Source organism: Bos indicus, chromosome 22 (assembly GCF_029378745.1).
Source record: "Bos indicus isolate NIAB-ARS_2022 breed Sahiwal x Tharparkar chromosome 22, NIAB-ARS_B.indTharparkar_mat_pri_1.0, whole genome shotgun sequence".
NCBI classification, from domain to species: domain Eukaryota; kingdom Metazoa; phylum Chordata; class Mammalia; order Artiodactyla; family Bovidae; genus Bos; species Bos indicus.
Genome location: NC_091781.1, coordinates 57801735 through 57828193, shown reverse-complemented (window position 1 = coordinate 57828193; position 26459 = coordinate 57801735). Strand labels below are relative to the sequence as shown.

At 56.0% G+C, this 26459-nt stretch overlaps 1 protein-coding gene across 5 annotated transcripts in view; it reads left to right on the top strand.

Annotated features, from left to right (window-relative positions):
- Positions 1-1880: 1880 nt before the first annotated feature.
- SLC6A6 (solute carrier family 6 member 6) overlaps positions 1881-26459 on the top strand; it is an 84079-nt gene continuing 59500 nt past the window's right edge. For 2 of the 5 annotated variants that reach the window (XM_019984970.2, XM_070776970.1), the window contains exons 1-2: positions 2036-2172; positions 15260-15297. Coding sequence is in view for 1 of the 5 variants with exons in the window: in XM_070776967.1 (XP_070633068.1) it covers positions 1884-2172 (289 nt within the window). In the remaining 4 variants the exon portion in view is untranslated. Of the gene's footprint in view, positions 2173-15259; positions 15298-15726; positions 15935-26459 lie in introns of all 5 variants that reach the window. The other 3 variants (XM_070776971.1, XM_019984969.2, XM_070776967.1) reach the window with 3 other exon arrangements.

Genomic DNA, 26459 nt, shown 5'->3' with positions numbered 1-26459 from the left:
TGCACACTGTGCCGGGCCCAGGGCTTGACCAAGGCACACAGGACAAGGTCCTGTCCCTCGGGGAGCGGGTGGGCCGGAGGAAGAAAGCAGGCGGTTGAAAGCGCCCCATCCGCAGTCCTGTGCCCATACGGGCTGCGCTACACTGACCCGCCCAGAGGTCAGCTGTCCCAACAGCCTTTCCAAACTGAAGCCCCAGACAGGACACTGCCCAGCTCAGCGTCAATGGCCCCCCCAGCCCATGCTCGCTGGCTCAGTCCAAGCCTCCTTGCAGCTCAATCCTCAACGCCACAGTCACCTCCCCGCGTGGGGACCAGCTGCTCCGCGCTGTATGCAGTGATGCACAGGGCTGCAGGGAGGTTTTGCGGGGTGTCTGCTCCTTCCTTCAACTCAAGCCCCATGCGCCCCAGGAGGGGAGCAGGGTGGGCACTCAGCCGCCCAGCCTCCAGACTTTGGTCTCCTCACCTGTAAAAGGGGTACAGGTGCTCTGAACTCAAAGGAGAGAGCTGAGGGGGCCAAGAGTGGGCACCACCCGGGGCGGCTGCCATGCTGCAGGCACTGCCAGCCCCTGGGGGCTTCCTGGAGGAAGGGGCACCTGGGTCAGCAGAGGGGGTCAGGCAAGGCCTGGAGAAAGGTGCGGGAAGGCAGGGGCCAGGGGCTGGCTGGGCTGGAGCTGGGAGGTGGGGGCAGCCTCTAGAAACTCAAGATGGACAGCAGGGGCCTCAAAGAGCAGACCAGGGAGAGTTGGAGGGTCACTCCCACCGTCTGCTTTCTGGAGGGCGCTCCAGAGTGCTTCCAGGCGCTGGATTCGGGCTGGGCCAGGTCTGCCATCAGGGGTGGCTCTACCCCTGTTGGGTATCTCTTCTCTAAACCTCAGTCTAAAAGGTTCTCTGCACAGGGCTGCTCAGCTGAGGAGGCGGCCTGAGAGAAGGTGAGAGGTCAGCGCTGGGCTCAGAGAGAGGAAGGGCGGGCTGGAAGCCACACAGCGCGGCCCTCAGGCTGGGCACGTGGTCTCTGCAGCCCATCCATGCAAATAAGGACAAGAATAATGGCACATTCCCCATTTTCATTTAAAAATAGACACTTGCTTGGCACTTCAGTGCCAGGGAGCTGCTGTTCTGAGCTGTCTGCACTCTTCACCTCGGGGCTTCCTCGCAGCCAGGGAAAATTTATCCCCGTCCCTCTTCCCCGTGTTTCCATTTGAGAGCTGAGGAAACTGAGTCAAGGGAGGGAGCCCCAGCAGTGGCCTAAGGTCACCCAGCGGGGCAAAGCCCAGAAGCCAGGGCGCTCTGTCCCAGGGTCAGGCTAAGGCCCCCGGGGAGGATGTGGGAGGGCAAAGTGGTCGGGCGGGGCTTTACTGGGGAGTGGGGGGCATCCAGAGGCTCAGAGAACCTGGGAGGAAGCAGAGGCGTGGTTTGGACCCCACAGGTCTCGGGGAGCCCCGGCCGCACCCCCTGAGCCAGGTGGAGTGCTAGCTGTGGGCTTGGTGCCTCGCGCTGGGTTGGGCTCTCCCGCTCTCATCGGAAGACCGGAGGAGGGGGCTGAAGACCCCCCTTCTTGGCCCTCCAACCCGCACCCCCGCCCCGCCCTCCTTGGCGCCAGGCGGTAACTGGGTGCCTCGAAAGGCGCGTGCCACTTGGGGGAGCGGGGACCGAGCGCTCGCCCGCCGCACGAGTGCGCGCGCTCGGCGAGCCCGGGGCTCTTTGTGTCCGAGCCCCAGCGCGCGTGCGTGTGCGGTGTGTGCCTGTGCGTGTGTGTGTGTGTGTGTGTGTGAGCGCGCGCGCGTGTCCCCCGTGGGGGCGTGGCCGGCGCCCCAGACCCGCCCCGGGCCCGCCCCCGGGCCCCGCCCCCGGCCCGGCCAAGCTGGTATTTTTCCACCCAGCAGGATGGGTGATGCTGAGAGCTGCCTGCTCAGACAACAGACACGCGAGGTCAGGAAGAAGCCGCTTATAAATTACTGCTTCCTCCGCGCCGCCACCAGCGCCGAGCTCCGGGTCCTGGCCGCAGCCCGGCTCACTAGTCAGCGCCGAGCCCCAAGGACCGCGAGCTCTGAGGTCGAGCCCCGCCGAGAGGGAGCCCGAAGCGCGGACCCCGCGGGCCAGAGATCGCGCCGGCGGGCAGTCCCTCGGCGCGCGGAACTGAGCGCGGTCGAGCGCAGCGCCGTGGCCGCCCCAGGTACCGAGGGAGACGGAGCCGGGCGCGCGGAGCCCCCGCCTAGTCCCCGCGCCCCCGCCAGCCCCAACCTCCTCCCCGCCCCGGGGGGCCCCCAGTTCCACCAAGGGCGGGACGGAGGGTCGTTCGCTCCGTCCCCCAGCGGGGCTGTTATTGTTCCCCTGGCGAAAGGGCTGGGGCATCTCGAGCAAGGAGCCAGGTGTGTGTGTGTGCGAGTGTGTGTGTGTGTGTGTTCCGGTGTCTCCATCTCACTGGGGGTCTGCAGATATCTCCGTGTCCCCGGGGTGTCTGTGTGTTTCTAGGGGTGGCTGTTTCTCCCAGCACTCGGGTGTCCCCGTGTGTGTCTGCTGTTCTGTGCTCTGGGCAGTGCGTGTGAGGTTCTGGTGTGTGTGTCTGTGATACCTGTGTGTCCGTGTCTTGGGATGCGTGCCCTTGTGCCCCCTGGAGTGCATCTGTGTGAACCTCTGTGTGTGTGTGTGTGTGTGACTGTATCTCCGATTACCTGTCTGTGCACGTGTGTGTCCCCAAGTGGGGCTTCTGTCTCTGGCTCCCCGTTGCGGACACTCGCGTGTCCTCTACTGTACCTGAGGGAGTGTCCCCGGGTGCCTGAAGGACCAAGCGCCCAGAGCTGGTTCTCCACGGCAGAGCTGAGCAGGTGGAGGTGACAGGGCGGCGCGGCTCTGAGGGTGCGGCGGGCAGGTGGCAGTGCCAACGTCCAGCCACCTGGAGCGGCAGGACGGAGGCCCCCAGGGACAGCCGGCAGGGACAGCGGGACACATCCTTCTCGAGATCTCTCCCTTCCTGCTGGGGGTTCCTCTTTTGCACTGGAGGCTCTGGTCCCCCTCCCACCTGGGGAAGTCAGAGAGAGGCTCGCAGGGGCCTCCGCCGGCGGCTGAGGCTTCGTCCTGGACCAGAGGGGAACCTGTGGGCTGCCCTCCCGGGCACTTGGAGGGAGGTGTGTGCTGGGCCGGGCTATTTTGGTCACTGCTCAGGCTCTGCCAGATCCTGGCCTCCCCCAGGACCAGCCCCAGAGGCTTGGGAGGTAGCCCTGGCCCCCGTTTCCTGCCTGGGGAAATAAATCAGCTCAGTAACTGCCCGGCCACTTGAACAGAGGGTCTCGGGGCTGAGGTTGAGTGGTGCGTGGCTCCCTTGGACTTGGGAGAATTGGCCCCTGCTTTGGTACTGCTGCCATTCAAATAAATGTCATGGGGGAGATCTTTTTTTAATTTCTTTTTAATTTTTTCTTGGCTGGAAAGGAGGGGAATCTCATCCAGAGACTCCCAGCCAGAAGGAGTTTATTTTTATGAGAGCGAGCGGGTGGTGAGCGCTTAGCAACCGCCTGCCTCCCTCTCGACCAGGGAGGCATCCGGGGAGTGTGGGGTGGGCACACGGCGAGCGGGGTGCTATGGGGGTGCAGTGGGGGAGGAATTCCATCAGAATGGCATGGAGGGGCTGGCGGGCCCTGGAGGAGAACCCCCCATAGGGTAAGAGTAGGGAACTGGCTGGAGGTCTTGGGCCTGGCTCAGCAACCCCTGCCCCCGTTGACCTTGGGCAGCCTTTTGGGGGGGCCTCAGTTTTTTCATCTGTAAAATGGGTGGAGTAAAACTGGTTAAGGGGTTATTGGAGAATGAGAAGCAGGAGCTTGTCCCCAGGGAGCCAAGACCAAGGACTGCACCTCTGTCTTAGCTGGCAGATGACCTTGGGTGATTTCCCCTGTCCACTCTGAACCTCAGCTTCGCAGTCCAGGCAGCAAGGACGCCAAGCCAGCCTCACGGCGTCCTTGAGGGGATTGAGGGAGATGAGGCTGAATAAGCCTGTGGTAAGCTGTAAAGCTGGGCTCGGCTTCGGAGCTGCCGATTAGAGGGTGTCACGAGGTCCCGGGTCACTGTGGTGTGGGCAAGGGCCAAGGCGCAGCCTCGGGCTCGTGTCCTCTGGGGCTGCCCTTGGACGACCTGTGGTGCAGCTGCGGGCGCCCTGCCCTGCCCCGTCCTGCCCATCTCACCCTCGGGAGACCCGGCACCAGCTGTGTAGTTGGCAGGCCCCGGTGAGCGGGTGGCGCCCATTTTACAGATGGGCAAACTGAGGGCTACCCAGAGGACTTGGCCTCGATTGGACAGCGCCAGGGTCAGGCTTCAGGAGCGTTGCCTCAGCCAGCCTTGAGTCTGGGCTCTGCGGAGCTTTCGTCACTGCAGAGTTGTAATTGTACCAGCACCTGGGGAGCATGAAGGACAAAGGTCCCCAGGGTTGGAGGGCGAGTGTGTGGGCCCCTCAGCACCTTGATTCTGCCCCTAGTCACTCATTCGGCCTTCTCTGTGCCTCTCCGGGGGCCCTGCCTACCCCAGTGTCAGCCCCCCCTGCCCCTCCACCCCCGCTGGCAGGCTCTGAGGGTGGTGTTGGCTCACTCTCCACCTGTCAGCTTGTCAAGGGATTCAGGACCCTGTCAGGCTTTATCTGAAGGTCTTTCCAAAGGTCCCGAAATGATAAGACACTCGCAAGTCATTCAGCACGTTCCTGTATACAGGAAAGAGCTGGAAAATAAATGACTGAGGACACCTGGGGTGCAGCCAGGCTATAGCTGGGAGGGGTCCGAGTGGGAATTCAGGCTGGCCTTGGAACCCCAGGGTCAGCGGGCGGGTGTGGGCTGCCTCCCGACCTCTGCCAAAGGTCATCAGTGAGGGTCGGAACCCCAGGGTCAGCGGGCGGGTGTGGGCTGCCTCCCGACCTCTGCCAAAGGTCATCAGTGAGGGTCGGAACCCCAGGGTCAGCGGGCGGGTGTGGGCTGCCTCCCGACCTCTGCCAAAGGTCATCAGTGAGGGTCGGAACCCCAGGGTCAGTGGGTGGGTGTGGGCTGCCTCCTGACCTCTGCCAAAGGTCATCAATGAGGGTCTTCAGGGTCATGTCTCGCTCCTCCGTGATGGCCAACTTATCTCTGCCAAAGTGAACTTACAGGTTCTCTGGGGAGGAGCCTTGTGTGCGGAAATTCCCGGCGGGGGGCGGGGGGGGATGCTTTCAAGTGTGAGTGGGAGCTCTTTTTTTTTTCTTAAACGTGCCTCATTTCTTTGGTCTGTTCTCACCGGGCTCTGGATTTGGAGTAGAATATTGGCCTTTGAAGAGTTCGCAGCCCAAAGAGAGGGAGGGAGCTTGGCAGGATGACTGCCCCTGGTGACCCCGCCGCCCGTGACTGCTCTCACTGGGTGTGAGATGCCAAGGGTGTAGGCAGGAGACGTTCCAGCTTCTCAGAGGAGGTGATGCTGGAGCTGGCAGAGGGACAGGGCGGGCTGGCATTCCAGGCAGGGGGGCATAGCGGGCTCAGAGGCACGGCGCAGGCAGTAGACAAGCCTGTGTGTCGAACAAGCCTCGCAGGGGACCCAGCTGGAGAGAGGAGTAGGAACCAGGTGGTGGAGCACTGGGCACATGGGCCGTGGAGATAGAAATAGCATCAGGCCGGGTTTAGGGGCAGCGGCGTAGAAGCCAGGTCAACCTGAGGGGGCAGGAGGCCCTCACGGGGAGTGGGGGGACCAGGCAGAGGTCCGGGATCCAAGGCGGCCAGGCTACTGCTCGTCAGGGCATAAAAGCATTTTCCATGCCAGCGAATCTTGCCCTGAGCTCTTGTAAACACGGGGTGAAGGCCCGGACATGCTGTTTAACAGATACACAGGCCATTAACCGTGCCTCTGGCCTCCCCAGAGCAGGTAGCCCTGGCGCCTGAGCTAGAGTGCATCTGCCCTGGACAAGGCGTGGATCAGGGCGTCCCTGCCCACCTCACCTGCTCAGAGGCTTCGTTTGGAGACCACGGCTGAGGGGCAGGGGTGGGGGGGCAGGGAGAGGGCAGAGAGGATGGAAATTGCTCTTCTGTCTCTAAACACCGACTTGCAGATGAGAACTCACCCAACATAAGCAAAGGGGAGGGGGTGTGCAGGCAGTGGGGGCAGGTCACCCCAACCGGAGTCTGGTAGCAGAATTAACCTGAGTGACTTGGTACACATTCCGGTTCCCAGGCTTGGACTTACAGGACCCAAATCCCCAGGGGATGGAGCCTGGGCATCGGTATGTTTCCAAGTTTTCAACTGTGACTGTTTAAAAAAATATATTAAAATCGAGATATGATTTGCATTCAGTGAAATGCAAAGATTCTGTTACAGTTTGTTGAGTCTTGTCGGATCGCTACACCTGTGTAGCCACCATTCAGGTCAAGCTGGAGAACGTTTGCAGCTCCCCTGGAAAGTGGACTTGTGCTCTCCTGTTCCCAGAGACAACCGGTTTCTGATTTCTATCACCGTTAGGTTTGCCAGGCCTAGAACTGGGTGGATTTATATGGTACATACCCTTCTGTGTCTGGCTCCTTTCTGCTGGATGATTTAAGATCCATCCACGCTGTTGAGGGTGTCAGTGGTTGGTTCCTTTGATTGCTGAGGAGTGGACGGATGGGTGGACGCCCCTCGGTTTGCTGTGTCCACTCTCCTGTGGATGGACATTTGGCTTGTCTCCAGTCTGGGGTGGTTATGAATGAAGCTTTTATGGGCCCTTGTGTACAAGTCTCTTTGTGGGCATATATTTTCATTTCTCTAAGAGTGGAGCGGCTGGGGCGTAGGGTAGATATTTGTTAACTTTATGAGAAACTGTCAAGAGTGGCTTTTAATTACAGAAACAGTAGACCTCAAGCAATACAACACTGTACCAAGTAAAAGTGGTTCTTGAAGAGGATTTTTTAAGAAGCGCAGTCTGGGCTTCAGCCTGTGCGTCTGGCTGACATTCTGTTCTCTCGTCCCTGCTGTCTGCCCCTTCCTATAGTAACAGTGAGGCCTTTAAGAGTACACGTTGCCCTCTGCATGCAGCTTTGGCTCTACCCCTCAGATGTCTAGATGGACATGTATTCCTTCTAATTCCCTTTTAGATCAGTTTTCATTTCAGTTCTGGTTTCCCCTTGGACCCAGGGTTCGTTAGGATCTGTCCAGCGAGCGAGCTGTGGTTCTGTTTTGTTGTTAACGACAGGGGCGTCATCCTGTTCTCAGTTCTGCCAGTTTCACTGTTCAAAGAGCAGACCGCTGTGGAGCCGACGTTCGTCAGAACGTACAGGTCTCCCAGCCATTCTGAACAGCTAGTCTGCATTTGGGAGTCATTGACTGAGCCTGGCCTGTGTTATTCACCCCGAGAGCCGCCAGCTCAATGAATGAAATGCCCCCACCCGACGGCTTTGAACTTACCCTGAAAGTGGGCAGAGAAGCCGCCGAGGGCCGGAACCGATGCTTATTCAGCCCCGACGGGTCTCTTAAATCCCTTCCTGCGTTTAAGCCCTGTGCCTGACTCGGGGGTTCTCACCTCCATCTTCTGGAAGACTTCGTCCACCCTCAGAAAAGAGCCTTCTCGCCCACCACACATTGGGACCAGAAGGACAACCAGTGTCTCTGCCCCTCCTCCTCCTGCTGCGTGTGCTTTTTTCACTGAGCGTCTTCAAGGCTTCTGACCTAGGACAAAAGCCAGAGGGAGGGCTGGTGGATAGACCAGCCCCTGGGCTGAAGGCGCTCCCAGTCTGGGGAAAGAAGATCTGTATCAGGAAGGAGTTAATGAACAATCCCAGGGCATCACGCCAGGGGCAGGGAACGCTAGGGAAGGCGGCTGGGGGTGTGCAGACTTTGGGGTCACGGAGTTAAGCGGACCCCACCCACCCATTTAATGGATGGGGAGACTGAGGTCTGAAGGAAGCCTCCATCGACAAGAGGCCCATGTTCACAAACTTGTGGTTCTGCCCGCCCCCCTCACCAGCTCGGCCCTCAGCCCGCCCTCCCTGAGCGGAGGCTGGGACCACGTCTCTGCGGGCTCCCTGGTGGGGACATTCTGCGAGTCTTCCCCTTCCCACCACTCTCCCCTCCATACAGGACGGAAGAGCTGCAGCGGGGTCCACGCAGAAAGTCCTTAACACCGCCAGGGTGCTGCTGCCCGCTGGGGGTGCAGGGTGCGGCTGGCCTTGGGTTTCAGCCGAGTCATGCTCCTTTGGGGCAGGGCTCAGGAAGGGGGCGGTCTTAAAGGCTCTGCCCTTCCGCCCGACGGCCAGTCAGCACCTGGAGACCCAGGGCCGCTCGTGCCTGGTGGTGGACTCAGGCCTTGGTCTTCAGAACAGCCGTTCTGTTACCCGATGGCACCTGGTGACTTCTCTCGGGGCGAATGCTATCCCAGCCCAAGACCACAGCCTGCTCACCCAGCCTCATGCCTCCTGGGCTTCGCTTTCGTTTGTGGGGTTGCCAGGAAAGAGGGGGCTGGGAAATGGGGGTGTTGGCTCTCAGCAGCTCGTCACTGTCTGGCTCCCAAGCCGGCAGGGGCTCCCTAATGCTTCGTGAAATCAGGTCCAAACTCCCCAGCCTGGTGTTCAGGGCCTCACCTGATCTGGCTCCCGCCCAGGGCATATTCTCTCCTGCTCCCACATCTCAGCGCCCCGCCCTATGATCCGGCTGGTTTCTGCTCTTAGGCCCAGCCTCCAGCTCTCAGCCCACCCCATACCTCAACCCAAAAGCCCCTTCCTTCCTTCCTTCCCTCCTAAGTCCCACTCCCCCAGGGCCAGCTTGAGGCCGCCTGCTTCATGAAGGCTTCTTGCAGCCCCTTAATGATGCTGGCACATCATAAGCCCCCCCAAAGATGATCTGCATCCAGGTGGGCTTAATCTCGCCTTCCTCTGAGCCCCGGAGGACCTCTTCTCTGCCTGGAACCCAGACCTGTGAGGTCTTGCCTTTTGTCCAGTCACCTGGCCGAGGGCATGGCAGCCCGCAGTGGCCATCCGTGCTGCCTGAGTCCCTTTGTCCTGAAATAAGAGCCTGCAGTTTGACCGTCTGAGTAGGTCCTTGGAAATTACATCCACCCATCTCCATACATCCCTCCAACAAATGTTAGTTCCAGACCCTGTCCTGGGCCCCAGGCATGTGGCAGGTGGACAGGGCAGACCAGCTCGAGCCCTCATGGGGCTGACCACAAGAGTTAAAGGACTTGTTAAAGGGCACCACGGCATCAGGGTTTGGGAGCCCTTGGCCCTGGCTTGCTGTGTGACCTAGGCAAGCCCTTCCCCCTTTCTGGTCCTAACCTGTAAGGAAGTGTCACTTCCAAGGGAAATGCCTGCTGAGTGAAGCTGGGAAGGACCCTTTTTCTTTCTGTTGGGGAGCACACACCATCAGCACAGGGGTGATGGGCCTCTGGGGCCCCCTTTAAGGATTCAGCTGTGGTCCCATCGGTTTTCAGCATGTCCGAGCCCTTGCTCTACAAGGGGCCACCTGATCCGGGAGTTAGAGTTCAGAGATGCTCTGTTCAGAGCTGTCGAACAGGTCTTTAATGAAAAACTCTTCCTTGGGGGAAGAAAGTGGGTTTTTATTCCATCATTGGTAGAAGGTATGTTGGTGTTCAGTTGCTAAGTCGTGTCCGACTCTTTGCAACCGCATGGACTGCAGCCCACCAGGCTTCCCTGTCCTTCACTGTCTCCGGGAACTTGCTCAAACTCACGACCACTGAGTCCACTGGATGGAGTGATGCCATCCAACCATCTCATCCTCTGTCGTCCCCTTCTCCTCCTGCCCTCAATCTTTCCCAGCATCAGGGTCTCTTCCAACGAGTTGGCTCTTCGCATCAGGTGGCCAAAGTATTGGAGCTTCAGCTTCAGCATCAGTCTTGAGAGTCCGTTGGACAGCGAAGAGATCAAACCAGTCAATCCTAAAGGAAATCAACCCTCAGTATTCTTGGTAGAAGAATATAGCTTAGAATGAATCTTAAAAAAAAAAAGACCTGCCCTTCCAGCCTCTGTCAGTGAGGACTGAGCAGAATTTGTTGCTGCTTCCACTTCTCATCGGTAGAAGTGGTGAGTTTGCAAAGATTGCATCCCAGGCCTGAAGAAAAGGGTACAGTTCAGTTCAGTTCAGTCGCTCAGTTGTGTCTGACTCTTTGTGACCCCATGAATCGCAGCACGCCAGGCCTCCCTGTCCATCACCAACTCCCGGACTTCACTCAGACTCACGTCCATCGAGTCAGTGATGCCATCCAGCCATCTCATCCTCTGTCGTCCCCTTCTCCTCCTGCCCCCAATCCCTCCCAGCATCAGAGTCTTTTCCAAGGAGTCAACTCTTCACATGAGGTGGCCAAAGTACTGGAGTTTCAGCTTTAGCATCATTCCTTCCAAAGAAATCCCAGGGCTGATCTCCTTCAGAATGGACTGGTTGGATCTCCTTGCAGTCCAAGGGACTCTCAAGAGTCTTCTCCAACACCACAGTTCAAAAGCATCAATTCTTCGGCGCTCAGCCTTCTTCACAGTCCAACTCTCACATCCATACATGACCACAGGAAAAACCATAGCCTTGACTAGATGGACCTTAGTTGGCAAAGTAATGTCTCTGCTTTTGAATATGCTATCTAGGTTGGTCATAACTTTCCTTCCAAGGAGTAAGTGTCTTTTAATTTCATGGCTGCAGTCACCATCTTACAGTGATTTTGGAGCCCCAGAAAATAAAGTCTGACACTGTTTCCACTGTTTCCCCATCTATTTCCCATGAAGTGATGGGACCGGATGCCATGATCTTCGTTTTCTGAATGTTGAGCTTTAAGCCAACTTTTTCACTCTCCACTTTCACTTTCATCAAGAAGCTTTTGAGTTCCTCTTCACTTTCTGCCATAAGGGTGGTGTCATCTGCATATCTGAGGTGATTGATATTTCTCCCGGCAATCTTGATTCCAGCTTGTGCTTCTTCCAGTCCAGCGTTTCTCATGATGTACTCTGCATATAAGTTAAATAAGCAGGGTGACATTATACAGCCTTGACGTACTCCTTTTCCTATCTGGAACCAGTCTGTTGTTCCATGTCCAGTTCTAACTGTTGCTTCCTGACCTGCATACAGATTTCTCAAGAGGCAGGTCAGGTGGTCAGGTATTCCCATCTCTTTCAGAATTTTCCACAGTTTATTGTGATCCACACAGTCAAAGGCTTTGGCATAGCCAATAAAGCAGAAATAGATGTTTTTCTGGAACTCTCTTGCTTCTTCCATGATCCAGCAGATGTTGGCAATTTGATCTCTGGTTCCTCTGCCTTTTCTAAATCCAGCTTGAACATCAGGAAGTTCACGGTTCACGTATTGCTGAAGTCACTGCAAAATAGTCTCCAAGGGGCAGCTCTGGGCCACCCACGTATTTTAAGTTGTCCACTTGGTTTTATAAAATCGAGCCAGTATTTTTTTCAAGGTGGATATGTTTTTATTACCTCTGGCAGCTCAGTTTCTCTGAAGAGCCCCTCCGCCTCACCCAGCACACCCCTGGGACTCTGAAGCCTGCCCAGCGCACCACCCCTTCTTAGGTATAGTCCAGCTGCTGGTGGATCCCAGGCGGGTGGGAGCCTTCCTGCTGGATTCCTTCAGCAGGCTGACAGGGTGGAAAGGGTAGAGGAACCCCCAGCCCTTTCAGGGGCCCCTTTGTGCTTTCGAGGGGGTGTTTCAAGGCTGGAACTGGAGGAATCCAGCCACTCCCACCCACCTGCCCACTTCCACCTGGGCCCCGCTCCATGGGCCCAGGGGGCAGGGCTGGGCCTGGCTGCAGCGGGCACCTCTCAGGGCAGCCCCCCTGCCAACCTCTGCTCTGACTGAGGCTGATCCGCCTCCTTAAATGTAAAAGGTTCAACCTGCAGAGAGGACCAGACAACCAGCCTCTGCTGAAAGCCCCCACGCTGAGACCTGGAATGTTGTTGCTGTTTTATTACCTAGGCTGAACCATGAGTTAAGGCCAGTGGTCCACTCGCTAAGCCTCATGTCCCCTCCCCTCTCCTGAGCCATCCAGGGGCTTGTCGTTCGTTGGGAGGCTGGGAAAACCTGGAGGATTTTTCTCCCCTCGCTTACCCTTTCATGACCTCTGACCCCTGCCCACTGTCCCCCAGGCCTCTGGGGGTTGTCACCTCTGCCCTGGGATGTTGCAACAACCGGGGGTGGTAGCTGAGCCCTGTGCCAACGCTCAGACCCGGAAGGCAGAGGCTTCACTTGGGATCTTGTTAGAACGCCCCTTCCCTGGTAGGAGGACGAAGGTGGGGCCTGAGAATCTGCATTTCTCACCAGCTCCCGGCTGCTGGCAAGGCTGCTGGTCTGGGGTGGGTGGGGTGGGCATGCTCTGTAAGCCAGGTCCTGAACCTTATGAGAATCCGTCTCCCTAATCACCAGAGGCAGCTTCCTTCCCCTTTGCAGATGGAAAGCGCAGGCCCCAGAGAGCGCAGGTAACTTGCCCGAGGTCCCGAAGCTGGGAGCTGTGAGCCAGGCCAGGCCCTCTGGGCCAGTGCCACCTTGGAAAGGCAGTTAGCGGGGAAGCCGTTTTCTGTTGAACGGTGTCCCTAGTCCAAAAGCCCCAGGAGGCTTTTCAAGGCAGCCAAGTCGGATGTAAGTCAGAGAGAGCCAGGGCCAGCTAGGCTGCGTGGGATGGGGTGCTGGCGTGTGGCCTGGTAGGGGGAGAAGCTGGAGACGGGGTGCTCACAGCTCCTGGCAGACCAGCGTGGGGCCTGCCTCCCCGCTGTTTAGATAAATCCCCGGGTGGAGAGCTGGCTGGAAGGGTCAGCAGTGGGACAGGCCGAAGCTGAGACCCGGTGTGTTGTTTAAAGGCTGGCCTCTCCTCATAGTCACAAGGGCGCTTTTCCTTAACTGGGGGTCTGCTTTGGGGACTGAAGGGCTATGTTCTCCCGCCTGGCTGGGCCTTCACTTTTACGCTGGGCACCTGCCCCAAACAACTGGGAAGAGTGGAATAGATTTAGGGTCTGGGTCCTCGAAATGTGGTCACTGGCGGGAGCAATCTGAATTTCGAGGGGAGCCTGTTAGCATGCAGAACCTGGGACCCTGCCCCAAGCATCTCCACCCCAGCCCTGCTGACTCAGACCCTGGCGGGAGTGCCCAGTCCTCTGGGTTTTAACAAACCCTCCAGGCTTCACTCAGGAGAAGGGCTGATTTCTCCATCTCCAGCCAAGTATCCAGGGGTGGGGGAGGGTCAGTTCTAACCTTTGCAACTGGCTAGAGTACCAAGGCTGCCAGGGGACCTCAGACGTCATTTCCTCTGTGGCTCCCTTTTCTGATGGCCCGGGTGGCAGAGAGAGAAAGGGACATGCATAAACTCACACTGCAGATTCAAGGCAGATGAGGTCTGGGGTCCTAGGGCTGCAAGTGGCAGGAATCAGTTCAAACATATTCTGACTCCGTTAAGGGAAGAGCCCAGAGTCGCACTTCAGGTGTGGCTGGATCGAGGTGCTGAGAGAGGTCACGGGGCCCCGTTTCTTTCTTGTTCCTGTGCTCCGTGTCGCTCCTCTGGTGGCCCCACTCTCCCTGGGGTGCCCCCAGCTATACAGCGTGTTACCCACCCCCACCCCCAGCACAGCCACCTCAGCCTAGAGAGAGCTTTCCTTTTTTCCCAGGATTTTGCACACAAGCGCCTGTCATCCTTCTCAGTCTCCAGTCTTGGTCACGTGCCTGTCCTGGAGCCAGTCATGACAGCCCTCTGATGGGCTCAGTCCAGCTCGCATGCCCACCCCTGGAAGTAGGAGATGGGCTTAGCCCACCCAGAACCCCGTGGGCTGAGAGGAGTGGGGGTGGTCTCCAGGGAGAACAGATGCAGGGAATAGCCCCAGAAAAAGGGGTCCAGGTGCCTGCACGCTAGCTTGATGCAAAGGGACTTGGTGCCATTTTTCCCTCTTCTCCGAGCTGGGCCGGCCTCATGTACCTGCTAAGGTCTCATTTTGGACCAAATTTTCCTCCCCCGTGTCTGGTTCCTTGAGCATTGCACCTGTAATTGTGCACTGAACATGCTAGCTTCCTCACCCTCTTTGTGTCTCTTCCCTGGGCGTGGTCCTGGATAACATACATGCCGTTTCCACCGCCTGCACCCACTGCAGACATTACTAATCCACCCAGAGTTCACAGAGCCACGTGTCCACCCAGAGGAGGAAGCCTCCGCCACTGGATTCCAGGCTCCAAGAGAGCGAGGCCCTCAGCTGTCTTATTCACTACCGGGCTCCCAGGGCCTCCAACACTGCCTCCCATGTAGTCGATACTCGATAAATAACTGACTCAGCCTTCCTACGCCCAGCGCCCGGGACACAGCGGGTGGCCGTGTGAGCCTGCGGGGACGGGGGCCCCATAGACTGCTGGAACCCAGCTCTGAGTCTGGGGAAGAGGCCCTACAGGCAGGGCTGCAGGTACAAAGAGGAAGTAAGTGCCCAGTCCTGGAGGCCTCTCTGCTCTAACAACCCCTCCCCCCACCCACCGCCCCCACTAATCCATTTAACTGTTCATCGAAGTGTGACGCCTTCCTTGATAAGGAAGCACTTCCTGGTTTTCTGCATTTTTTTCAGGAAACCTGGAGAGCCTTTCAGCACAGCTCTGCAGGTGAAATGAGAGGCAGACGTGATCCACCCCCACTTGCCTTGTTTCTCAAACCAAGTCCCAAAGAACCGAAGTGGTCTATTTAAAAAACAAAAAAAAGGTTTTGAGGGTCAGTCACATCCGGGGACCACTTGACTCAGCCCAGTTCAACAGGTGTCCCTGGAACACTGAAGCTTAGCCTCTAACCAGGAGATGAGTGTTATTAATACATTCTTCATCTAGACAGTCACTCACAGCCCTGGGCACATGGCTGAGCCAGGGGGCAGCTCATAGGAGCGTAGGTTTTGGGGTTCGAGCTGGGGGTGGGCGTCCCTTACCCCTTCTCAGACAGCAAGAAGAGGCTTTCCCCCTCCTGACTGCCCCTCCCAGCTCTGCTTCTCGCCCCTGACTATTTTAGGGACCCTGCACCCGGGCAGGGGGTGTGTGAGCGTGTGCCCGTGCGTGAACATGTGGTGTGTGTGTGTGTGTGCACTCGTGTGTGAGTGTGTGTGTGCACTCGTGTGTGAGTGTGTGTGGAAGTATCAAGTGCCCCCCGGATGTGGACGGGTTCCCAGGGCCCAGAGCAGTGTCTGACATAGTAGACGCTCAATAAGGGACTGACTCAGCGTTGCTGCCCCCAGCGTTGCGGGCTGGGTGGTCACGTGGGGGACAGACCCCAGGGTCCTACGTGCCTCACGGCCGACCAGACCTCTTCTTCCCTTCTCTGCTGCCTCCCCTCACCACAGGTCCAGAGCAACAGCGCTTTGTGAGAAGCCTCCAAAACGTAAGTGGCGTCTGACCTCCCCGCGGTCGCGGTGTCTCGCTGTGGGTGGCAGGGACCCATGGGGGTGGGGGGGTGATGTGTTGCAAGATCCCAGATCGAAGTGCCAGGACGCTGTCTGCAGGTCACCTCCGGATGTCCAGGACCCTGTCCACAGGTTACCTGGGGATGGCGGGTCCATGGTCCGGCTTGGCCACCTGTGCGCGTTGGCGGCAGGGAGACAGCCCTGCAAAGCTGCGTACACTGATTCTGGAGTCCTGGCCCGGCTCCCCGCCTGGCTCTGCATCGGGCACGGAGGGGGCCCTCGCGGGGTCGATGCTGAGGTTCGGGGTCAGGCACATGTGAAAGGGGCTCCCAGCTGATGGGATGCTCAAGGAATCGGGCTGCCGTCCCAGTCATCTTTTCATTGCATTTTCTCTTTATTAAAAAAAGAGGAAAACCTTCAGGGAAGTTGCAAGACTGTTACTGTGAAGCCCTGTGTGTCCTTCCGTTGGATCTTCCCACTGGGAGCAGCGTCGTCCTTGGCTTCACGGCTTTACCACGAGCCGTGAAAACAGCCATGTTTGCGTTTACTGCGGTTGCCTCTGCGGGGAGTTTTGGGCGTGATGCCTTTTACCTCTAATCCTTCCACCTGCCCTTGGTGAGTGCAAGGACTTTCGTTCTCGTGCAAGCCCACAGTGATCAGCCTTGGGACATCTAACGTTGACACGGTTCTGTTATCTAATCGACATTAATAGCGTTTTGAGTTTTGCTGATTGTCTCGTGTGTGCAGAACTTCCCCCTGCCTCCACCCCAGTTTAGGATCACAATATGCTTTTTTTCTTTTTTTTATTGGAGGATGATTGCTTTACGGTGTTGTATTGGCCTCTGCCGCATTCCAGCATGAGTCAGCCACAGGTACACTTATGTCCTGTCCCTCCAGAGTCAGCCTCCCATCTCCCACCCCACCCCACCCCTCTCGTTGTCACAGAGTGCGGGCTTGAGCGCCCCGTGTCACGCAGGGCATTCCCACTTGCTGTTTATTTTGCATATGGTGAGGTGCATTTTCCATGCTATTCTCTCAATTTGTCCTACCCTCTCCTTCCTCTGGGCTTCCCCTGTGGTTCAGCTGGTGAAGAATCTGCCTGCAATGCGGGAGACCTGGGTTCGATCCCTGGGTTGGGAAGATCCCCTGGAGAAGGGAAAGGCTACCCACTCCAGTACTCTGGCCTGGAGAAAGCCTGGAGAATTCCTAGAAAATTCCATGGACTGTGTAGTCCATGGGGGTCACAGAGAGTCGGACACGACTTAGCGACTTTCACTTTCACTGTTTCTCCTTCCTCCACTGTTTCCACAAGTCTGTTTTCTATGCCTGCATCTCCATTGCTGTCCTGCAAAAGGTTCACCAGTACTATCTTTCTAGATTCCACATGTGTGCATTAATGTACGATATTTGTCTTTCTCTTTCTGACTGACTTTAGTAGTGCTTTTAATGTGTTTGTTAAAAGGGTTTGGTGGGGGCAGGAACCTGACTCAAGCCACTTTTCTGCAGTTGCCTTCTAAGCCTTGATTTAAACATCCCCACTGTGTGTGTATGCTCAGTTGTGTCTGACTCGCTGTGACCCCACAGACTGGACCCCGCCAGCCTCCTCTGTCCATGGGATTCTCCAGGCAAGAATACTGGGGTGGGTTGCCATGTCCTTCTCCAGGGGATCTTCCCTACCCAGAACCCGGGTCTCCCACATTGCAGGCAGATTCTTTACCATCTGAGCCACCAGGGAAGCCCCTAGGGGTTTTCAAAGAAGTCTTTGAGTCGTGTGTTCAGTAAGAAGCACACTTCATGACAGGTTGCGGCGAGTACTTACACACGCATGAGACTGAAACCAAAGTTTCACAAAGTGATGCGCGCAGCCTTGTCGTCTGTAGGACTCTCTTCTCTCCTGTTCGCCTTCTTAACAACCATCACCCTGACCCCCTCGGTTGATTTCATGACCCACTAGTACATCTTTGTCTGGAATTTGAAAACCTGGCTTCCTAGGCAGAAATTTCTCCTGCGGTTCGAGCTTCCCAGGGCTGGGTTTGGTTGACTGGGGTCACCTGGGAAGCCAGGACTGGGAGAAATGCCTGAAGACCCTTGGTGGATCCGATTCCACCCTGCCATCAAGCCACCAGCCCTGAGTCTCTGTCACCAGCAGCCACGGGCCCTGGCCCCACCCAAGACCTGTCCTTCGTGGCTTGACTTCAGGTGCAGAGAGCCAGGCTGGCACATCCCTGGTGGCTCTGGACACCTCCCTGACCAGCTGCCAAGTGGCACGGAGTTGCCCCCGCTCTGGGTCAGCCTCCGGAGTCATCACTGCCATAAATAGCGAGAGGAATCATCTCGAACATGGACGGAGCTCTTTAGCAACGTCCACTGTGCCTCTGAGGGTTTGCACGATAGTGGATTTTCTCCCGCTGTGGCCCTGGGACGGGCACGGTGCTGCCCTGTGTAGGGACGACCACCAAGCCCTGCATGCCGTCTCTGTGTCAGACTCCCCTGGCACCGCAGGTGCCTGCTGCCCTCGCAGTAACCATCCATGCCATGGTGGTGCTCCACCCCACAGATGCGGAAACTGAGGCTCAGAGTGGTGATGCGACCGCCCGTTCACCCCCGGGTCACACAGGACATGAACTCTGGTCAATCTGACTGGTGCCAACACCACCCAGCAGGGCCCTCCCCCGCCCGCTCCCCCAGGCTGGAGCAGACTCTGGTCCAGCCCTTCCCCCCGCCCCGAGGCCTCTCACTGGTTAATGAGTAGCCCAGGGCAGCCTGGAAGCCAGGTGCCTACCGCCCTGAAGCTGGAATGTGCATTCTGCTCCAGATAAAGACACTCTTGTGCAAGGGGCTTGGCCCTTAGAGGCGATCCACAGAGGCAGGCCACACGTTCCTCTCTTCCAAGGCTTGCTGATCCGTCCACACTTGGTGGGAACCCATTTGACAAGAGAGGCTTATCTGACGCCTCCTCCAAGCAGCCCTTCCGGTTTAGTCTTCCTGCTGGGTCTCCCTGGCCGCGGACTGGCAGGGAACAGGGTCTGGAGGGCGGTGTCTTTAGAGAACAGTTGCCTTCTCTGACGTCTCGGCTCCGCTGGGTGTCTGGACTTAAGTTCCCACCTGAGAAAGGGCACGATGATCACTCAGGGGCCCCCACAGAGTCGAGGATCTGACCGATGTGTGTGTGTCTGTCAGCTGGTCAGCAGACCCTGGGTTACTAATGAACCCGCCAAAAGCAGTATTCCTGACCCGGAGGGCAACCCATGTGGTGGAAAGTCCATGGAGCTGGAGAGTCAGCCAGGCCGGGCTCAAATGCCAGCTCCAACCCTGGCCAGCTGTGTGACCTCGAGGGCGGTCACTGGCCGAGCCTCTCAAAGCTTCCTCTTCCCTACCCAGCTGTGAAATGGAGCAGTGAGAGCCCCGGGAGGGGGAGACAGTGGAGAGTCAGTGGTAATGGCTGGTCCTCCCAGGGGGTTTGGGAGGGCTGGAGCTCGTAACAAAGTTGGTGCCAGAACCAAGTAGCATTTCTTATCTCCTCTCCCAGGTGGGATCCCTGAACAACAGCCCCCACCCCGCCGACCTGAAAATCAGATCCACCCTCTTGGGTGCCCCGGAATCTGAGGAAGGGGGAGTCTCTTTGGGCTTATCGTAAGAGTTCCTGTGGGCCTTCTCCATCTGCGCCTCCTCAACCATCCCCACCCACCCCGCCCCAGCTTGTAAACTCTGACGGAGGTAGGGGTGTCAGTACAGGCAACCGGCGACCACCCACCAAACTTGCTGCTTCGAAGGGCCTAGACAGAAACGTCTTTGTTCCCTGATTATGTTATACGATTTTTTAAAAACAGAGACACCTTTGACATACAACGGTAGTGTAAATTTAAGATGCGCAGTGTCTTGATTTTGTCCACTGCTGTTGCGGTACGAGCGTCACTGTAGCATTTACTTAACACCTCCACTCCATCACTGAATGATTTCTTCTGGTGTGGAGACGTTACACGCTTTTCATACAGAAGTTCGGAGAGCACAGAAAACTCGTAAGAAGAAAATCAAGTTCGTCTCTAGTCCTGCCATCCAGAGATAACCAACCTCAGTTCAGTTCAGTTCAGTCGCTCAGTCGTGTCTGACTCTTTGTGACCCCATGAATCGCAGCAAGCCAGGCCTCCCTGTCCATCACCAACTCCCGGACTTCACTCAGACTCACGTCCATCAAGTCAGTGATGCCATCCAGCCATCTCATCCTCTGTCGTCCCCTTCTCCTCCTGCCCCCAATCCCTCCCAGCATCAGGGTCTTTTCCAATGAGTCAACTCTTCGCATGAGGTGGCTAAAGTACTGGAGTTTCAGCTTTAGCATCATTCCTTCCAAAGAAATCCCAGGGCTGATCTCCTTCAGAATGGACTGGTTGGATCTCCTTGCAGTCCAAGGGACTCTCAAGAGTCTTCTCCAACACCACAGTTCAAAAGCATCAATTCTTCGGCGCTCAGCCTTCTTCACAGTCCAACTCTCACATCCATACATGACCACAGGAAAAACCATAGCCTTGACTAGATGGACCTTAGTTGGCAAAGTAATGTCTCTGCTTTTGAATATGCTATCTAGATTGGTCATAACTTTCCTTCCAAGGAGTAAGCGTCTTTTAATTTCATGCTGCAGTCACCATCTTACAGTGATTTTGGAGCCCCCAAAAATAAAGTCTGACACTGTTTCCACTGTTTCCCCATCTATTTCCCATGAAGTGATGGGACCAGATGCCATGATCTTTGTTTTCTGAATGTTGAGCTTTAAGCCAACTTTTTCACTCTCCACTTTCAATTTCATCAAGAGGCTTTTGAGTTCCTCTTCACTGTCTGCCATAAGGGTGGTGTCATCTGCATATCTGAGGTGATTGATATTTCTCCCGGCAATCTTGATTCCAGCTTGTGCTTCTTCCAGTCCAGCGTTTCTCATGATGTACTCTGCATATAAGTTAAATAAGCAGGGTGACATTATACAGCCTTGACGTACTCCTTTTCCTATCTGGAACCAGTCTGTTGTTCCATGTCCAGTTCTAATTGTGGCTTTCTGACCTGCATACAGATTTCTCAAGAGGCAGGTCAGGTGGCCTGGGATTCCCATCTCTTTCAGAATTTTCCACAGTTTATTGTGATCCACACAGTCAAAGGCTTTGGCATAGTCAATAAAGCAGAAATAGATGTTTTTCTGGAACTCTCTTGCTTTTTCCATGATCCGGCGGATGTTGGCAATTTGATCTCTGGTTCCTCTGCCTTTTCTAAAACCAGCTTGAACATTAGGAAGTTCACGGTTCACATATTGCTGAAGCCTGGCTTGGAGAATTTTGAGCATTACTTTACTAGCATGTGAGATGAATGCAATTGTGCGGTAGTTTGAGCATTCTTTGGCATTGCCTTTCTTTGGGATTGGAATGAAAACTGACCTTTTCCAGTCCTGTGGCCACTGCTGAGTTTTCCAAATTTGCTGGCATATTGAGTGCATGCATGTATCAGCGTTTGGGTAATGTGCCTTATTTAAAATTTTCCAAACCGAACTCATAACATGGCTTTTAGGAGCCAGTTTCTCCCACCACACACACACACACCCCAAACTATTTCTAGGAGTCTTTTGGGGTCTTGGATCTTCTATCTCCAGGGTTGGCAAACTTCTTAAAGGGTTGGCCAGTACGTACTGTGGGCTTGGGGGCCGTGTGCTCTCCCCTCTGCTGTTGCAGCTAGAACCCAGCCAGCACAACAGGCACAGGATGGGTGGAGCTCTGTGCCAATAAAACTTTATTTACAAAAGCCGTGCTGAATCTGGCGGGGCAGGGGTGGTGCCGTTTGCACATCCCCTGTTCTAGTTTGTTTTCATTTGTTTGGGCAAACTACCATTTCTTTAAGTAACCCCCTCGTGAGGAGAGATGGGCCGTGTGCAGTTTCTTTCTTGAAAACTGCTCTGCTGTGAACATCTTTTTCTTTTCCTTCCATCTTTAATTGTGGTAAAATACACGTAACATAAAGCCTGCAGTCCTGACCGCTTTACGTCTTTACGTCTTTACGCTTTACGTCTACATCTCAGTCTGCTGAGTGTGTTCACGTTGTCGGGCAATCTCCGGAACTTTTCATCTCGCGAGACTGTAGGCAGCAGTGCACGTTGGTCTGGTCGGGAATCGGAATGTCTAGCCTGAAGGGGCCGTGCATTTTTAAGATGCTGGCACTCGATGCCAGATTACTGACCCTCCAGAAATCGCCCTGCTGTCATCAGTGACAGCCGCAGTCCCTGAGAGGTGGCGCGTCCCTGGGGAATGTACCTTCAGGGTCTCAGAGGGCGGAAGATTTAGACCAGTTCTTCCCAGAGGAGGGGGCTTCCCTGGTAGCTCAGCTGGTAAACAATCCACCTGCAATGCAGGAGACCCTGGTTCAATTCCTGGGTCAGGAAGATCCCCTGGAGAAGGGACAGGCTGCCTACTCCAGTATTCCCAGGCTTCCCTGCTGGCTCAGCTAGTAAAGAGTCTGCCTGCAATGTAGGAGACCTGGGTTCGACCCCTGGTTGGAAATTTCCCCTGGAGAAGGGACCGGCTACCCACTCCAGTATCCTGGCCTGGAGAATTCCATGGACTGTATAGTCCATGGGGTCCCAAAGAGTTGGATACAACTGAGCGACTTTCACTTTCACTCTTTAATCCCAGAGGCACTGCTCCTTGTCTACCAGCCTTCCTTTTTGGGGGAAGAACATAAGAACTCAGGAAACAAAAATGCTGTGAATCCTAGACCTCCTCCTCCAAGGCTGATAAATACACTCTTTAGAGAGAGCAGAGGTATGTTTAAGACCTATTCTCACAGTGAGGCTGAGTGTAAGTGTATTTATATATATGAGATGGCATTGTGGTAAGGGAATCCAACTCGTCCATCCTAAAGGAGCTCAGTCCTGAATATTCATCAGAAGGACTGGTGTTGACGCTGAAACTCCGGTACTTTGGTCACCTGATGCAAAGAACTGACTCATTGGAAAAGACCCTGATGCTGGAAAAGATTGAAGGCGGGAGAAGGGGACAACAGAGGAGGAGATGGTTGGATGGCATCACCGACTCAACAGACATGAGTTTGAGTAGACTCTGGACAGGGAGGCCTGGCGTGCTGCAGTCTATGGGGTCACAAAGAATCGGCCGTGACTGAGCGACTGAACTGAACTGAACTCAACTAGTGGTAAAGAACCTGCCTGCCAATGCTAGGAGACATAAGAACCATGGGTTCAGTCCCTGGGTTGGGAAGATGCCCTGGAGGAGGGCACAGCAGCCTATTCCAGTGTTCTTGCCTGGATTATCCCATGGACAGAGGAGCCTGGCAGGCTACCATCCATAAAGCTGCAAAGAGCGGACACGACTGAAGCGGCTTAGCACACATAGCACGCGTGTATTTTAAACTATTTGTTTTATTTGGCTGCATGGGTCTCAGTCATGGCGGTCAGGCTTAGGTGCACAGCAGCGTATGGAATTTTCCTGGATCAGGGATCTAACGCATGTCCACTGCATTGCAAGATGGATTCTTAACCACCAGAGCACTTGTAAATGTCTTTTGGCCTCTGCCTTGCTGTGTGTTACCCAGGGCCTGTCGTTTAACCTCTCTGGGCCCCAGGGTCTTCAGTCAAAATAGACGTGATGTAGAATCTCCCTTCTCCGGTTGTTGGGAGGATCAGGGGAGAAAAACTGTGAAAGTTCTCAGTACAGCAGCCAGCGCACGGCAGTGACTGCACGCGGTACTTACTATAACTGGTCTTCCTCTTGCTGTTATTGCTAATACTTTTGATGCCTCCATCAGGGTAGGCTGAGCACGCGGACAATCGCGTGTGCAGCTGTTTGCAGTTCTCAAAAAGGCCTCCCACCTGTAGTACTCGCAGTGTCATACCGCGTAGTTCTTACTGTCCCCGTGTGGCAGGGGAGAGACGTGGGGCTGAAGGCGGCGGTGGCCAGCTTGAGGTCAGCGCATTTCGGGACGGAGCCTGGGGTGAGCCACGGCTTTCTAGTTGAAGTCAGAGCTGCTGGGAAGCCTCCGGACCTCGGGGTCTCAGGCTGAGAGGAGAGTCCTTGGATGCATCTTCCCGTCTCAGTTGTGAGCCCCACCAGGGATCACGCCGGGATTTCTTCCAGGAGAGAGCTGATTCCTATAACGTGTGCGGTTCTTCCCCCGACAGCACCAAGCAGTTCAGCGCCGGCTGAGCGTCCCACAGCCTGAGTCAGTACTCACGCTGTTCCTGTGCTGCTGCTTCAGTCGCTCAGTCATGTCCGACTCTTTGTGGCCCCATGGACTGCAGCACGCCAGGCTCCCCTGTCCCTCACTGTCTCTTGGACTTTGCTCGAACTCCTGTGGTAGACGCTCAGACTCCCCAGGGGAAGGGCTCAGTCCCACCAGACGCGCCCCCCCCCCCACACCCTTCAGCCTGAATGGCTAGGACTCCAAGGCTCCTATGACCCGTCCTTGAGTTGGGTTAATTGGCTCCAACAGCTCAGTGACCTCAGAGAATCACTGGTTTCAGATTGAAGGTGTAACACAGGAAGCAGATAAGGGAGACCCACAGGCAAGGAGTGGGGAAAGCTCGGGGCTTCCATGCCCTCTCCGTGCCCTCTCTGTGTCCCCAAATCTCCCTGAGTTCACCAACCAGAAGCTCCCCAAACCCTGTCCTTTTGGGATTTTCTGGAGGCTTCATCACCTAGGCCTGATTGATTCCACCTCCCCTCTCCCCTCCCCAGAGCTGGGGGGTCGTGGGACTGAAAATTCCAGCCCTCTAATCACAGGCGAGTTCTCCTGGCAACCAGGCCCCCTTCCTTAGCCGCCTCCAAAGTCGCCTCATTAACATAACAAAAGACACCTTGCTTGCTCTCGCCACTTAGGAAATTCCTAGGGTTTTAGGAAGTCTGTGCTGGAACCTGGGATGAAGACCAACTTTATCTTTCTGATTATACATCGCAAGATCACAGAAGCTGACGGGGCCTTTCAAACACCAGAGCCTCTCACCGCAGTAAAACCTGAGCGGTTTCTGGAAGACATTGTTATCTGTTAGTCTGTGCTCAGGCAGCAGACAGCAGGTCCAGAAACCCAGGCTCCTAAAGCAAAATGGGCACCTCCCAGCCCCTGGGCCGTCCCCTCCAGTACCTCCTTTATTTACCCATTTGCTGGGCACCTCAGACAAATCCCTCCCCTTCTCTGGGCCCTGGACCTGCCCTGTAAGACTGGGGGTCTGGAATCACCTCCCTGGGGTGGCTGTGCTGAGCTTTCCCCGCGGAGGTCAGCTCTGCCGTTTCAGAGCGGTGTCCGAGTGTGAGGGGTCCCCGTCTGTGAGCGGGGTGTTCTCTGTGAGAGCTGAAAGCACGCTGCCCCTCGGGGTCTGCATCCTTAGGAAGGGGGCCGCCCCCACGGCAGCCTGGCCCAGCCTCCGTGGGGCCTCACGTGGGGACCCCTCCCCTCTTCACCCCCCAGGTCTCCCCCCACCCCCTTCCTGTCCCCCTCCCCTCTCCCCAGCTCTGAGAGTCCACCCGAAACTCAGGCTCCCTCTCTCAGTCCTGCCACAGTGAAGGGAATGTGGCTCTTAGGTCTGTTTTCAGAGTCAAGTACCGTGAGCTTCTGCTTGTCTCGCCGCCACCCTTGTCTTTTCTGGGCACCTGCCCGCCCCTGACCACCTCCTTACCCCGTCTTTCTCTCCTCTGTTAAGTTCCTGAGGCCCAGAGACACCTGGTTCCGATGAGGAATCCCAGGCTGAGTCCTGCTCGGTGGGAAGGAGGCCGTGATGGGTTAGTAATGTCTGTCGGGGGCGGGGGAGGAGAAGGTGTGTGTGTGGGCCTTCCAGACCCGCTTTGGGAGCAGACACCTGCTTTGGAAAAACTAGGGGAAAAAATGGGAAGCTGCGAAGACTGGGAAAGGTCTCTGCAGCCACCAGACAAGAGGCTTCCTCTGGGCAGGGAGAAAGGGCCAGGACTAAGGAAGGTGGTGGCCGCTGAGTCCCGAGTGACGCCATTCATGTTTGGGTGGAGGTTTTCAGACCAGGCAGGCTCCCCTGGTGGCTCAGACAGTGAAGAATCCACATGCAATGCAGGAGACCCAGGTTCGATCCCTGGGTCGGGAAGATCCCCTGGAGAAGGGAATGGCCACCCATTCCAGTATTCTTGCCTGGAGAAGCCCATGGACACAGGAGCCTGGCGGGCTACAGTCCATGGGATCACAAAGAGTCCGACACGACTGAGCGACTCACATTTTCGCTTTTCACGTTTTCCGACCAGGCACCCAGAGTGTTTGATTCTGTATTTACTGGGTCTGATGTCCTGTGCTGTGTAATGAGTGGGGGCGGGCGATCACACATCAAGACCTTCCAGATGAGGTCGCCAGATAAAACGCAGGTGCATCTGAGAGGCGCGGCACCCTGCCCGAGGTCACACAGCACGTTGATGTTGGCATCTCCCCCGCACCCGGCTGCTTCCTGGCTGTGCGACCTCAGGAGTGTCCCATCCCCCTTGTGAGCCTCCGTTGCCCCATCTGTCAAATGGGGACTGAGGTGGGGATGCCCACTGGGTGAACCGGCGCACACAGGAGAAAGCAGCCTGGTGTGTTAAAAAGTTGAGGCGATGATTTCTTACCAGCGTGACTTCTGAATACCAGCTGTGATAGAGTGCTTTCAGGATGGGGTTAGTCACACTAAACGGAGCAGACACCCGGTGAAGTCTCTTGCTCTAAAAGAGACAGAAGTGGAAATGCTTGGAGTGTCTCAGGTGGCTGCTTCCAGGCACTGATTCCCAACACCCTGGACCCCCACGTGGCCGGGCCTGAGCGCGCCATGGCTGGGGACCCAGCCTGTAGGGCTTCTGGGGAGAAGGGTCCCCCTGACTTTATTAAATAAATTACTTTTATGTCATATTCATAAGCATCATGACAAGTGCTGGTGATACAAATATAAGGAAGACATAGTGTCAGTGTTTTAGAATTTTACAGTCTAGTAGATGAGCCTGTGTGAACATGTAAATTGCATTAAATTTTGGTGGGTTTTTCTCCCAGTTCTATTGAGACTAAATGACAGCGTATGAGTTTCAGACGTCCGGCGTTGTGGCTTGATTCACACGCATTATGAAACAATTACAAAGATTGGTTCTCTTAACATCCGTTACTTTGTGTCATGCTGCTT